Consider the following 16,154-nt stretch of genomic DNA (forward strand, 5'->3'; position numbering starts at 1 on the left):
GATTATATGTCTCAGTATCTCCCTCTATCTGCAATTATCTATGCCGTCACTTCTCTCCCCACTTTATTTGTTATATATATAAAAATATAGGGCGTCTGGCTAACACTCGAGCCTTCATGATCCATCATCACGTGTTACCAGCGTCACGTGACTTCTGCTGTCGTAACAATATTCACCACCTGTTGAAAGTTATGTGAACTAGTGGTATTTCAATTTTAGAGAACCTTTTTAAGATTAGCTATACTTTATATGAAATGTTTGCAGCTTATTTGATCCATGAAACGTTTGGCGGTAACAATTTTAAAACAATTAATTACAAGTCGCTCATTTTCTAGAAAAATACAGAGGGGACACCTGCAGTAATAAGTGGAATTATTTGAAGAAAAAAATATATTGTGTGAGTCGACGTTATTTGTCAGTAGGTTACTTAGTACGTAAATAGTATATAATATTTCTTTAAAAACCGAAACATGATTTCTATTTAATCTAATCAGTTGAAAAGTGTTTTAAGTAATTAAGTTGCGTCATAATCAGTTATACTTTGCTTTGCACAAGACACTCGAGGTAAAGCACGTGGATGAGTGTGTTTGCAAGGCTGTCCACTACAACCGAAAGTTATTTTAGATTAAGTGAAATCTTTCCCTAACCCCCACTACTAGTATGGAAGCTGTTTGTAATCTGTGTGATTCAGTTACTTTGCTGTTTGAATCTCGTGCCTTGTAAGTCAAGTACTGATACTGCCTATTTATATTTTATGGATCAATTGCATCCAAGTTTCGGTATCACAACCCTTGAAGTTTGGAAAGCATAAAAAAAGTTAGTTACTGGCACAAATACTACTATTATTAAATCAAGTGAAAGTGCAATTTGCTTTCCTAAACAGCTGTAAATGTTGCCTATGGAAAACCTGCTAACCAATCTAGCTCCACCAGAGGTGGAAGTCCACAAAATGCTAATGATGGAGACACGACAACCCTTCACGAGAACAAATTCTGTACAGAAACAAAGAAAGAAAACTCACCCTGGTGGCAAGTGGACTTGTTACAAACATATGAAGTGAAAGTTGTGAGGATCATTACCAGAGGATGTTGTGGTAAGTGAAAATTTATCTCTTCTGTTTGACTAGATTGAAAGTAGGATGTTTTGAAGAAATAATTATTTATGCTGAAGAGTAATTTTCACTATAAATAGAATGGAAGTTGTCATTAAAGGAAGTTAGTAAATCAATTGTAACAAGATTTGTTTCCAAACCTGTTATTTTTTTGTTTCATCTTTTATGACTTTTGTATTTGCTCAAAATGGCCAAATAACCTTTAAAAACGTATAAATTTGAAGGTAAACCTATATTTTTAGCCAAAAACGTTGCTACAAAGTGTTCAAAGGAAGGACATTGAATTGTTGGAAAGTGTTCGGAAGAGGGTTACTCGACGTTACTTGGGATGGAGGGTTTAAAAAAAGAAGAGTTAGAGGGTATCTGATTGAGGTGTTTAAGATTTTAAAAGGAATTGATAGTGTTGATGCATAATCTTTATTCATATTCAACAGTGAGAATAGTAGGACTAAGGGACACAAATACACATCTTGGCAGGGTAGGAGTCATCTTCAGCTAAGACAGTTTTATTTTTCTAACAAGGTGGTTGGTCTTTGGAATGGGATGCTTTTGGATGTTGAGGAGGCATTAAATTTAAGTGCGTTTAAGAGAAAGCTTGATAAGTATATAAATGATAAGGGCTGGCTTTAAGACTTTTTTTTAAATTAATCTATTTCATAATTATAGTTTAGAGGATGGGACATTATGTTAGGTTATAACTATCCAATACAGGTCCATGGAAATATAATGATTATGCATCGTGTTTGATATGGGGGGGGGGGGGGGAATATCATTATCAGAACTTGGTGGTAAAATCTATATGTCATCATATACAAAGTAATGAATTTCTTCATGAAAAGTTTATATTGGTGCAGAAAGTTACATTTATTATTGGTCTGATGTAAATCATTAACATTAATAAATCATTAACACGTATTTTACTTAACTTTAGATTATTAGAAAAAAGAACCTTTAGAAAACCCTTTATTTTGTATACTCTACTTAATGATAAAACAAAAATATTTCTTCTGTTGCAACTTCTTCAGCTTAATTGATGCCCACTGATAGGCTTGAGTTCACGGTAGACAACACTTTCTCGTATCTCTTTTTGTTGTTGTTAAAATACGAACTGACTAGCTCAAAAATCAATCAAAATGTATTCTAGCCTAACTTGTGTTTTATACAGACGTAAAATGTTCTAAAACTTTCAGGAAGGCCGTGATCATTAAGCCACACCCAGCACTTGATGTTAAAAATTCTAGTGAAGCAGCAGTTTGGACATTTATATAAAACAACATTATTACTTATCGTTATTGTTAACTAAGTATATGGATTTAAGACTAACTTAAACTTCCTAGGCTGGCTAAACCGTGTGAGATATTATTTGTATTATTGCTGTCTAACAGTGATAGTACTCAACTAATGAATCAGTGCTTTCTAATCATTATAAGAATGGTATCTTAGAGTAGTTCTGTTTATTACTGCGTTGATTTTTAGTTCTGTTCTGTATGTGTAACTTGTTGTTTTGATCAAAAGTTAATGGTAATATGACATCTGATCCTTTCATAAGTATTTTTTATCATTTAATGATTGCATAATTATTTCATTATAATGATTTTTCTTTCAGTATATCAATTCCTTGACCTATATCAAATTTTATTTTGTACCAGACTTAACCTTTTTTTTTTAAGTTTAAAACATTGAGATGTATACCTGGATTAATTTTCTGTAGTTTAATTCATTGTCATTTGTCTGTTTCCTTCTATTTATTGACTAATTATGAGTAGAAATCTTTCATGTTTGGGAAATGTTTTTATTTTTGTAGGTCACAAGCCCTTACATGATCTAGAAATTAGAGTTGGAAACAGCTCCACAGTTCAGCTTAATCGTTTATGTGCCTGGTATCCAGGAACAATAGGTAAATATTGTATAATAAATTAGAGTTGGAAACAGCTCCACAGTTCAGGGTAATCGTTTATGTGCCTGGTATCCAGGAACAATAGGTAAATATTGTATAATAAATTAGAGTTGGAAACAGCTCCACAGTTCAGGGTAATCGTTTATGTGCCTGGTATCCAGGAACAATAGGTAAATATTGTATAATAATGAATATAGAATAACTTGACAGCTAGAATAGTTTAATAAATGTTAAACGACAAATTAGTAATCACAGTAAAGTGCCTCTCATTATGCTTAGAGAGGTAGCTAGTAATTATTTAATAAGGACATTTAACTTTCAAGATAATACAGATAATAAGAGAGGCTGGCTGTTGCTTTCAGTAGTCCTTGAAAGAATAACTTAAAACTCTATGACACGAGTTTGTGCTGCTGAGGAAAAGCAAACAACTCCAAACCGGCCTTATGCCTCTAATGGGAAGCCAAATGTGCATAACCTTGGAATGTATCTGTAAGGAGAAACCAAAAGGTTATACAACACAGTCTTCTTTCTTGAAGAAGCCAGTAAACCAGGACACAAGACTTGTTTCTTTATGGAGAAGCTGAAAGCAGGATATGAGGTTACTTTTTTAAGAAGCTGATAGGTTGGTAAAATGACACAAGCTTCTTTTTTTAACCAGAAGCTGACAGGTCCACTAAATGAATTTGTTTCATTTAGGAGAAACTAACAGTTCCAGCTAGGACATGGCCTTATTTCTCTAAGAAGGAAAAGTCAGGTCCATAACATGAGTCCAGAATATGGGCTTCTCTCCTTAATGAGAAGTCATCAGTTTCAAGATTTTGGTGCGAGTCATTAAGAAGATACCAACAGTTCCATGTGATGGATGTGTGTGTTTCTAAAGAGAAACCATTAGGTCCATGAAATTAGTCTTCTTAATGACTTTCACTAATTTCATGGACCTAATGGCTTCTCTTTAGAAACACACACACACACACATCCATCACATGGAACTGTTGGTTTCTTCTTAATGACTTTCATCCATCACATGGAACTGTTGGTTTCTCTTTAGAAACACACACACACACGTTAAATTAGTTTAAGCTGTTACCCTTTCTTTAAAGATACAAGAACATGCTAAATATTTGCTAGCTTCTTTTTAGAAAAACACATTTCTTCTTAATGACTTTCATTAATTTCATGGATCTAATGGCTTCTCTTTAGAAACACACACACACACACACACATCCATCACATGGAACTGTTGGTTTTTTCTTAATGACGTTGAGATCTGTCTGTTGTTGTTGTTTTTTTCTGTATATTTGTATTTTAATTAGAATGCAAGTTATGGAAGAATGCTTCTTTTTCGTTATCATCAACATTTCAAGCTTGTATTAAAGTAATTTTTAAACAATTAATTAACTATGCTGTTGTGAATTTACCCAAACTTTATTTAACATAGTATTTTCTTTCTCTTTCTTCCAACCTTTCAATATTTGTTTCATGTGTTGGTTTATGTTATGCAAAGTTCAGTCATCTTTAGGTCATTTACTCTTTCTAATTATAAAAAGGTAAGTTAAATATCTTTTCAATTATTATCTCATTCCATGAGGGTTATATCAGGTTATTTATTTCATCGATAAATTATCGAAGCTGACAATTATCTGTTGTTTTTTTCAGAGGATGGCACCACCAAAGATTTTGAATGTGCTTATCCCATTATTGGTCGATATGCTTTTGTTCAGATGGTGGGCATCGAAGGGTCACTATCACTTTGTGAGGTTATGGTGTTCACGGTACAAGGTAAGTCAGCTTTGAGCTCTGTAGTTTCATTAGTATTTGCTATAATTGTAAAACTAAGATATTGTAAGGAAAAACTAGAACTTGTGAAAAAAACCAAGTGTATTGCCTGAGTTTTAAAATTTGTGTTTTTTGTTGAGAAGTACTTCAGATTCTGTTCTGTTTTATTCAAAAGGCAAGGCTACTATAACTAGCTGAGAATTATCTGTAATACAGGTATATTCAGTTAAGTTTAAAAAACGTGTTCGAGAAGATGCATATATTTGAACATTAAAAATTTCTATATTAGTCTTACAGGGTATCAAACATGGAGAAATGAAAACTAAAAACTTAGTTCCTTAGTTTGATTCCCTTTATGGCTTAGTACATTATTTCAAACTGTTGCACACCCACATTGGTGAATAATTGGAGAGACAGACTGTCTTTGATGATAATTGAATTATACACCACTTTTTACTATATAGGTTTTTGACTTCTGTGTCATATTCTTGTGCATTTTCGTTACATTTGAAGATATTTTAACTTAATTTTTTTGTGGTTGCTAACAATTTTTGCCCACTTATACATTGTGATGTTTCATGTTAGGTTCTCATTTTGTAATTACATATTTATTATTATTTCTATATAGGTATGTTCGTATATAGTTGTACATGTGTATATATATATATTTATATGTGCACGTGTGTGTTTCCTATAGGAGAGTTTAGTCTTTATTCATAGTTATACAGTCATGTCTATGAGTAATGTACTATTACACAGTTGTTTAGTGAAATCTCCCTGTATTGTGGTAGATATAGAGATTCAGGGTATGTTCAAAGTTTTTAAAGAAAAGCAAAATAACTTTTAAGCTCTAATTTATTGGTTTTTATAGAAATTTCTGTCGATCGGTGTGCCAATCAACTAGAACCCTTGAAGCTGACTATATTTAACCAGACATGTTACGAGTTTCAAGGTGACAAAGGAGGGACATTCACGAATGCAGATCAGTACTGCCGAGCACGCGGAGGTTTTATTGCACACTCCATGAGCAACATAATCCATAACTTTTTGTCATCTGAATTGGAGAGAAAAAAGGATAATTTAAAATCTAACTTAGTATGGCTTGGAGCTCAGCGAGAGCGTGGTATAGTGTCTCAGAAATGGCATTGGGTCAACAGTGAGTGTGATCTAATATTCAAATCTTCTGTCTTTCCTTTAATGAGTTTCAAATGTATGCAGACTAATCAATAAATCATTTATTATTGTGAAATATTGAGAAGCTAAAAATATATATCTAAGTTATTTTTAACATTGAGATTTTAGAAATGCTATTGATTTCACTAACATTCTTTGAAACTATTCAAAGTTTCATTATCAATACATTACTGTTTTGAAACTTCTACAACAGTTATTTAGTTTCTTTGCTGTAAACATCAAGGTAATGAAATTAATTAAATGAATTCTTGAATAAAATAAATAATTGTACTTTAAAGGTGAAATACTTTGGTAGTTCTGGTTAAAAAAATATTTCCATTTCATTATAGTAAAGGAAGATTCGGTTATTTTCATTCCTGTAATTGGTTATGTAAGAAATGTAGAGAAATGGAAATTATAAGGTTCATTTTTCAGTAAAGGTTTTCTGGAAAACTAAAATCTAAAACATTATACATGTTTAAATATAAAAAAAATAATTTTACAAACTCTGGAGTATTATTTGAATACTTATAGACATTCTCTGTGATAAAAATACTTCTATTTTGTTTAGCTTAAGGAAAATTCTGTCATTATAAAAGTAATTTTAACATGGATACTTTATTACAAATATATTACTGTAATGTTTATTTCACAATAGATCAGACAATAGTGAATTTTCTGTGGGCTCCTGACCAGCCCAACAACTACAATGGGCAACAGAATTGTGTGGTTTTGGATGGTGGGAGGAAGTGGCTGTGGAATGATGTAACATGTGATCTAGATTATTTACCATGGATTTGTCAGTATAGTAAGTAGGTTCTTTTGCAAGTTTATGGTTAGAACTTTAAAATGTTAATGTTTTGGATGGTGGGAGGAAGTGGCTGTGGAATGATGTAACATGTGATCTAGATTATTTATCATGGATTTGTCAGTATAGTAAGTAGGTTCTTTTGCAAGTTTATGGTTAGAACTTTAAAATGTTAATGTTTTGGATGGTGGGAGAAAGTGGCTGTGGAATGATGTAACATGTGATCTAGATTATTTACCATGGATTTGTCAGTATAGTAAGTAGGTTCTTTTGCAAGTTTATGGTTAGAACTTTAAAATGTTAATGTTTTGGATGGTGGGAGGAAGTGGCTGTGGAATGATGTAACATGTGATCTAGATTATTTACCATGGATTTGTCAGTATAGTAAGTAGGTTCTTTTGCAAGTTTATGGTTAGAACTTTAAAATGTTAATGTAAGTGTTGATATGTTTTATGATTTTGTAAGTTATTCCATAAAATAATATAAAAATTCATATATTTAACTTAAAAAAGATTATGATGAATAGCCAACAGCATGTATTCTAGAAATGATTTAAAATTAGTTGCTGTAATGTTCTATAGGTCACTTGGGGAAAGAAAGCTAAATTTTGTTACACTGCTCTGCTGTTGTTGAGTATACATCAAATATATGTACGAGACAATTAAAATCAAGCTTGCCATATTGTAATGTTATACCTCATAATAACTGTAGTAAATAATGAAGTTTTGCAATGTGAATTTTTCACAAGACTGTTACACCAAATGATATAACCAATATATCATTTAATTTATGATTTTCACAATACTGTTACACCAAATGATATAACCAATATATCATTTAATTTAGGATTTTCACAATACTGTTACACCAAATGATATAACCAGTATATCATTTGATATGTGATTTTCACAAGACTGCTACACCAGACACATAATCCAATCTACCATTTGATTTATGTTTTTCACAAGAGTGTTACGCTAGATGATATAACCAGTATATCAATCGATGTATGTTTTTCACAAGAGTATAACATCAAATAATACAATCTGTTATATTATTTGATTTATCGCTACCAATTTTATGGAATATAGCTTAATTAATTTTTACAAAATCTAACTTAGTTAATTCTGTAAATCAAATCAAAACTGGTTGTCAGTAAAGCCTGTGTTACGTCTCTGGTCGTTTGTTAATTTCCCGGTATAAATTCTTCCCAAGGAACTTCAGAGATACAACTCCTTTCTTAAATAAAACTAGTTTATTTTTTCTCAATTCAACTTTGTAATACACTTGATTTCCACAGTCACTTTAAACACACGCTATAATTCACAATGATTCACGCACTTACTTACGGTCACTACCCCGCATGACTCAATTGTTCGTCTTTATCTCTGCCTGTCTGCAATTCAATTCCGATTGATTCGTCTCACGTTATCCGGCGCACTTATATACAGGAATAGAGGGTACCTAGCAAATACTGGATTATTTGTGATGTTCCCCGATCCTTCAAGAATATCATGACGTGTTACCAGAGTCACGTGACTACCGCTGTCATAACACCTGCATGATTTTATAATTAGTCTGTTATGTACAGTAGTAGTTAGTTTTTTTATTTTTTGAAATTGTTAAAACAAAAAATAATGGTTTTAGAATCATTAGTGTTAAACAGTAGTGTAACTACAAAAGATGCCTCCCCCTGCATAAAAGTAAATAGGCCATACATTTATTTCCCTATGTTTGTAGTTATATATCATTCTGGCTGATTTGGATCCCCTTTTAGCCCCCACCCTCTCCCCTGCAATTGTGAAAGGATACTTAGGCCACTGGTATTACTTTTATATTATGTATATTCTGTTGGTTAAGAAAAAAATTTATAAATGAATATTATTTTCTCAACAATGTGTATCAATCAGAAATTTACATTTGACTTTTCACTCACCTTTTCACACATTGTTTCAAAAGACAGTGGTCACAATTTTTACTTTGAAATAGATAATAAGAATTCTTTTTTTAGACAAATGATTTATTAAATTTCATTAAAAGTGCCAAAATGCTTTCCTACAATTTTACCCAGTCTATGAATTGCAATTCTTGCTTTATATTCAACAAGCAACTGTTCATACCTAAAACACATTAATTAGTACTCATTTAATAAGACTTCTTTCATTTTAATTTTAATCTTAGAATAAATATGCTACAAATAATACTATTATTATTAATACATCGCTTCCAAGTGAAAGATTCACATTGAATAAGATGTTGATTAAACTGTGATCTGTGTAGAATGATTCAGGTGACTCCTGATTAAACTGTGATCTGTGTAGAATGATTCAGGTGACTCTTGATTAAACTGTGATCTGTGTAGAATGATTCAGGTGACACCTGATTAAACTGTGATATGTGTAGGATGATTCAGGTGACTCCTGATTAAACTGTGATCTGTGTAGAATGATTCAGGTGACTCCTGATTAAACTGTGATCTGTGTAGAATGATTCAGGTGCTCCTGATTAAACTGTGATCTGTGTAGAATGATTCAGGTGACTCCTGATTAAACTGTGATCTGTGTAGAATGTTTCAGGTGACTCCTGATTAAACTGTGATCTGTGTAGAATGATTCAGGTGACTCCTATTGGTAAGAGAAGAAAGAACAAAAAATTTTCAAGTTTTTATGGCCACATGAGGATAGTGTTTAGTAAACAGCTTAGTTAGAAACTTAAGTGGCATTAGTAATCAAATGAACTAATTTTAGATATGTTCTGAAGTTTTATCTAAGTATAGAGAAGCCTGTGATATAAAAAGAAGTATAATGAGTGTTTTTTACCTTCAAGTGATTTTCCCATGTGTTGTTTGAGTGTTAGATCTGTACTTGCCCCAGTGGCTCAGTGGTAAGTCTGAAGGTTTGTAGCTTTGTGCTAAACAATGAAATGATCTTTATTGCCAGTATTAGCTAGAAGCAAGGTAATGATGTGGTATTAGCTGTTTAATTTATTTGTATGAACGTCTTACAAGTAAATACGTGGTTTTAATTATGTTAAAAGGTCCATCAAACTGTGGCAGCCCTGACAGGAAAGAGAACTCCACTATTTTAGAGAAGACTTTTAACTTGGGGCAGAAAGTTACTTATGTATGTCCTATTGGAAACATGCTTATTGGTGACAGGATGCGGACATGTGCTCCTGATGGTTTCTGGACAGGTTCAGCACCTTCATGTAAATGTAAGTTCCCTTTAAAGTTTTTAACTGTTTTTTATAAGCCTTTCTGTTGTCTTGAGCTATTTTGGGTGTTTCAAAACTAAAACATCTGGATGAATCCAATGGATTTGATGCACCTGTTCTATTGTTCGTTTTATTACATTGCAAGGAAAAGACAAAATTGTAGATGAAATACTTGATATGAAATTAATAAAGATTATGTAGCTTCTACAAATTAAGATATCTTATATTTTTATGTGACATTTATATGAATTTGCAGCGTTGAAAATTCAAAAAGATTTAATTCTAGTATGCGTTTTTCTAAGAAACAATTGAAAATGCTTGCTTTTGTTGTAGACTTCAATTACTGATTTTATGTCTTTCTACGTTCTTGTAAAACTTTCCAGTAGTTTTGATTCTATAAAACTGTAAATTTTATCTTTGTTTTAATTTGAAGAACTCTGCATATCAAAGCAAGAAGCAAGTCAATGTTTTTTTGTAATTGTTAATATATATTTGGATTTCTTTATTGTGATTTGTTTTGCCTATTCCCCATCACATCAAACATGCTCATCCTTTCAGCAATGGGGGGTGTTATAATGTGATGGTCAATCCCACAATTCATTGGTAAAAGAGTAGCCCAAGAGATGGCAGTGGGTGGTGATAACTAGCTGCTTTCCCTCTAGTCTTACACTGCTAAATTAGGGACGACTAGCTTTGCACGAAACTCATAACAATCTTTGCCTATTCTTGCAGTTACTTAGACCAATTATGAGTAATGTAAACATGACTTAACAAGCAACGACCTTGTTGATGAAATGAAACTTGATATAGTTGAGTGCAAGGTTATCTAACTAAGCCTACCTCATCTTGTGTCATGAAAAATATTTCCTATCATATTGCAACATTGTAATTCAAATGTAGTATAAATGTATGTATAAAAATATTACAAGATTTTATAAAAAACAAACTCAAAGCTGTAATTGCGACAGACATTGTTCACAAACATTTTCTTCTTCTAGCAATATATCACCAAGCTAAACTTTCTTCACTTTGTGAGTCTCTGCAGAACTAGAAGACATGTTGGCTTATACATTTGGAAAGAGTAGAGAAAAAGCTTTTATTACGTGTTTAAGTCAAGAGCTTTTGATTTCTCAGTGCTGAGATACAGGCAATTACATCACACCATGACAACCAAGGTTGAGAAACAGTGATTGCCTAAAACAGTTAAAAAACTACACTCGTATAAAGTTACAAGATTGAAATTGACTATTTAGCTCATAAACCATTTCAACTTTTTTGTTAGGAGATTACGAGTAATGAATGCTATGTTATCAGTTGAAAATTCAAGAGTATGGTGAAGTAAGCTCAAAATGAAAATTTAAGATTTTTTATGTTTTTAAATAATTAAATAAATAATATTTTTGTTTACTGAATGAATATCAACTCTAATGTATTTAAAAAGCCAAATGTGGAAGAATGAATTCAAGTATTTTTTCAATAATTTATTTTTAATTTAGTGGTGTAATATTTCCCTTGGGGCATCAAAGGGTTAAGTTTAACTAAGTAATTTTCTACTTGCCTTCATCTGTGGTTAGTCAGAACTTTAATTTCAGAGACTGGTGATTAGAGAAAATATTTTAATACAGCACAAATGACAGTAAAGTGAATAAACTTATACGTACAAAAAGGCATAAAACACAAAGCAAATTCAGAAAAGGTTTACTTAGTTCATAAATTTTCTTTTTATTTGCTACCTGACAGCATGAAAAATATCTAAAGACACGGAAGGCTAAAGTCTAATTTTTCAACTTCATTTACTCTTTATCATGCTCGTATTGAAATGGTCAGAGGTGTCTGTGTGGGGTGTGAGACTTTGTAGATAATTTTTATTGCCTTAAATGTTTCTCATAAATCCTTGCCAGATGTTGACTGTGGGCCTTTGTCAAACATTACAAATGGATACATTCTGTATCTGGATGCTCGCACTACCTTCAATGCCACTGCACAGTACGCTTGTGATCAGAACTACACACTGAATGGCACTGACACACGAAGATGTTTAGGAAACAGCGAGTGGGAAGGAGAAGAAGCTCAGTGTCTGTGTAAGTGTTGTTTTACTCTTTCTTGTTGCTCCCTATGTGTTAAGTTTAAGCTGGGCTACACTAACAAAGATATACTACACACTGGATGGCACTGACACATGGAGGTGTTTAGGAAACAGCGAGTGGGAAGGAGAAGAAGCTCAGTGTCTGTGTAAGTGTTGTTTTACTCTTTCTTGTTGCTCCCTATGTGTTAAGTTTAAGCTGGGCTACACTAACAAAGATATACTACACACTGGATGGCACTGACACACGAAGGTGTTTAGGAAACAGCAAGTGGGAAGGAGAAGAAGCTCAGTGTCTGTGTAAGTGTTGTTTTACTCTTTCTTGTTGCTCCCTATGTGTTAAGTTTAAGCTGGGGTACAGTAACAAAGATATACGGGGTAAGACGTCACAGTGTCTATTATTGTTGGTTTACTTATAGAGATATACAGGGTAAGAAGTCACAGTGTCTGTTAGTGTTGTATTTGTTACAAAGATATACAGGGTAAGAAGCCACATTGTTTGTTAGTGTTGGATCTATTACAAAGATATACAGGGTAAGAAGTCACTGTGTCTCTTAATGTTGGATCTATTACAAAGATATACAGGGTAAGAAGTCACGGTGTCTTAGTTTTAGTTTTTTTTATAAAGATATACAGGATAAGAAGCCACAATGTCTCTTAATGTCGGATCTATTACAAAGATATACAGGGTAAGAAGTCACGGTGTCTTAGTTTTAGTTTTTTTTATAAAGATATACAGGATAAGAAGCCACAATGTCTGTTATTGTTGGTTCTGTTACAAAGATGAAACACATATTATGGTTCTTTGTTTTTATGTGTTGGGTTTAGATAACTTAAAATGATTTGTTTTCTAGATAAAATCATCATAATTTGAATGATTTTAAACAGAAGAAAAAAGAAACAACCTATTAACAAGCTTTTTTCATAAGTAAAGAAACTTTAAATTTAAGATTACATATAAAACTAATAAAGTACATTGACATTTACAACAGTGGTTACCAGTTTCTAATCAACAAAAATAATTTCAACTTTTACTTAAATTACCACACCTAAAAATTTCTCTCAGATTAAAGCACCTGTAGGTGTGTTTCTGAATATGAAACTAAAGAAGGTGTTTTGGTTAAAGATTTAAACATACTCATTCACACTGATCTTTTCTGCATAGTTAACCATTGTCCGAAGCTCGAGACACCACCAAATAGTTTCTTGGAGGTTACAGGGCAGACAGCTGGTAGTCAGGCAAAATATAGCTGTGAAAAAGGTTATAAACTTGTTGGGACCAAGGTTAGGAAGTGTGAACTTGGTGGCATATGGACAGGCAGAGACCCTCAGTGTAAATGTAAGTTTAACTGTTTTTATGTTGCACATCCCTTGAAGTGCACTACTTCTAATAAGAATCATATATTTCATAGCCATTGGTAGCTATGGTGATTATTTCGTATGTCTTGTGAGAAGTACTCGGCTTTTTAATAAACTGATTTTATTTTATAGAAATAATTAAATTACACTGTGAAGTTATTTATCATTCATGTCCCTATGTAGTTCAGAAATAAGTTTATGGACTTGAATTCTAAAGTCCAGTTTTCAATTCCCCACAGTGGACTGAGTGCAGATAGTTGATTGTGTAACTTTGTACTAAGAAAACAACAACTTTCCATGTATTTTAAGTGAGCTCATTTTGTATGTGTATTGTTTTCGTTACAATTAACTTTATTCAAATTTTTTTTTCTATTTTAGCACACTTTTCAAAAGTGTATTTCTTGAATGTTTAATAACCCAAAGACCAATACTTGTATTGACAATTTGATTGTTCAACGAAGTTTTCACTCTTTGCCCATCTCAGGCATGCTAAGTTTATCACAGTTTCAGATCCAGTGGTTTTGATAGCTGTTTGTTCAGCTTTGGTTTTAAGTTTAGAATCAGGAGTGCTTCCTGTTTCCTTAATGTCCATTCATCTGTTGCTGAGTCTGTTATTTTGAAGAGTTCATTGTTAGGCTTATTGCTACAAATTTTGCTTAGATGGTTGTAAATTCCAGAGATGTTGGAAGGGCTGTTTTGCACATACTCCTTAACTTTGGTAGTTAAGGTTTAAGTCGTTGACCCAATGTAGCAATGCCTACAGCATGGACATGTGTATTGACACAACACGAGCGATTTTTTTGAAGCAGTATTTTATCTTTAAAAAGGAAAAAAAGTTACATATTCATTTTTTCAGTTTGAAGATCAATCTTAGTCTGACTTGGGGATACTTTTATTGCAAAATGTTCTTGATTTTTCTTATTAGTTTGATGGTTCTCACGGATTCCGTAGTATCTAACAATCAATGTAGTTCGTTGATTTTGAAATCTATGATTGTACTGTTTTACATATAAAGAATATCACTTATGAATTCTGGTAAAGTTCACTAGTATTTTATGTTCCATTTTATCAAAATAATAATCGTAGATAAGCTGTATGCATCAAAATGTTTCATGTTATTTGACTTTTATTTAACCAAAAGAAAAGGATTTTGGTTTGAACAATGTATAAAACTTATGAAGTTCTGTGAAGAACACAGTTATTATAAACAGTAATCCACACTGTAAACCTACAAAAAACTTAATTTACGAAATACAAGCTCAACAAAGTGCTAAGGCTAAAGAACCCAGACTTTATAGTTTTTTAAACTAGTAATACTGTTTAGAAAGATTCAGTTGTACTTGTGCATGCCTTTTCAAAATTTCTTATTTTGTTCACAGTTATTGACTGTGGTAGACCAAGTCCTTTAAGCAATGGGGACCTTGTGTTCCTTAACCAGACCACAACGTATTTAAGTAAAGTTCAGTACACATGTCACCAGAACTTCAGTCTCGTTGGGGACAAGGAGCGAACTTGTCTTGACACAAGGTTATGGAGTGGACAGGATCCAGTCTGTAAATGTAAGAAAGTAGAAACTTGATGGATTTTATGTTTTCTTGCTACCAAAAAATATTTATATATTTTGCAAATTATATTTATAACAATGTTTTTGCTACCAATCTTGCTGCTAAAAATAAAAAAATTCTGGTAATGTCTTATTCACTGTAGTACAATGTCTTGATATTTTGTATGCACAAATGACATTTTTGTCTCGTTTGTAAAAACGTGTATTTTTTTATATCCTGAACACAGAGTTGTACAGAAATAAATACACAGTTTCATGTAAGCTCGTGTACCAGTGTTTAGATTAATTTAGTATGTTTACTCACATATATAACATTGCTCTGTCAATATAAGTTTCAAATCTCTGTAGAATAACACTGTACTGGTTGGGGTTTCATGTTTGTTATATGTTATATTTTCATCAAAGTGCTCTATCATCTAACTGCAAAGAAACACAAAAAATGAGCAGTTATGGTGTAACAAGTTTTCTTTTTTTTCTGTTGTTATACTTTGAAGAGCCAGAGAGAGATAATGACTATTGTATATAGTTATTTGATTGTGACAAGCCAGAGAAAAGATTCAAATTGTAAATATTTTACAGTAATTGACTGTGGAGAGCCAAATATATATCCTGGATCGTATGTAGAAGGAGATGAATTTACTGTCCATTCTGTCATTGACTATTTTTGTGAAACTGGTCATGTGATGATAAGTGCATCTTCTCGTAGAGTCTGTGGACTGGACGGAAAGTGGACAGGTGAAGCTGCTGTGTGTCATTGTAAGTTTGTAAACAATTATTAATGTAACGGAAAACTTTTTTAGACACATTTAATCCTATTTTTTTAAGACAATAATTAAAATAAATAACAAAAATGTTAAAATAAAGAACCACGAGTTTTTCCTGGTCTCAAAATACAATAAAAAAATTTACTTAATAATTTATTGCATAAAGATAAAATACCATGAGTCTCTGCTCATACACTCGTACTCCATTCCCAGTCTCATGGCATTTTATCTTTATGCAATAAATTATTAAGTAAAATTTTCTATTGTATTTTGGTACTGAGGACAGTCTCATTTTTTTCATAATTATTGTGTATCATTAAATATTGGTTTTGTCTTTAAACAACTGTGTTATTTAAAATTTAAACAAGTGTCTTAATCTTAGTAATTAGACTACACAGTATAAAAA

At 32.2% G+C, this 16,154-nt stretch overlaps 1 protein-coding gene across 1 annotated transcript in view; it reads left to right on the plus strand.

Moving 5' to 3' along the window:
* The window catches only part of LOC106471454 (sushi, von Willebrand factor type A, EGF and pentraxin domain-containing protein 1-like), a gene marked incomplete at its 5' end in the record, with an annotated part of 53,785 nt that overhangs the window by 21,154 nt on the left and 16,477 nt on the right, over window positions 1-16,154 (plus strand). Inside the window, 10 exons of the mRNA XM_022400071.1 lie at window positions 884-1,093; window positions 2,916-3,008; window positions 4,665-4,787; window positions 5,656-5,940; window positions 6,616-6,765; window positions 9,802-9,978; window positions 11,880-12,059; window positions 13,227-13,400; window positions 14,800-14,979; window positions 15,564-15,740. Coding sequence (XP_022255779.1) covers window positions 884-1,093; window positions 2,916-3,008; window positions 4,665-4,787; window positions 5,656-5,940; window positions 6,616-6,765; window positions 9,802-9,978; window positions 11,880-12,059; window positions 13,227-13,400; window positions 14,800-14,979; window positions 15,564-15,740 — 1,749 coding nt within the window. The remainder of the gene's footprint in view (window positions 1-883; window positions 1,094-2,915; window positions 3,009-4,664; window positions 4,788-5,655; window positions 5,941-6,615; window positions 6,766-9,801; window positions 9,979-11,879; window positions 12,060-13,226; window positions 13,401-14,799; window positions 14,980-15,563; window positions 15,741-16,154) is intronic.

This window comes from Limulus polyphemus, unplaced genomic scaffold (genome assembly GCF_000517525.1).
Source record: "Limulus polyphemus unplaced genomic scaffold, Limulus_polyphemus-2.1.2 Scaffold4633, whole genome shotgun sequence".
NCBI classification, from domain to species: domain Eukaryota; kingdom Metazoa; phylum Arthropoda; class Merostomata; order Xiphosura; family Limulidae; genus Limulus; species Limulus polyphemus.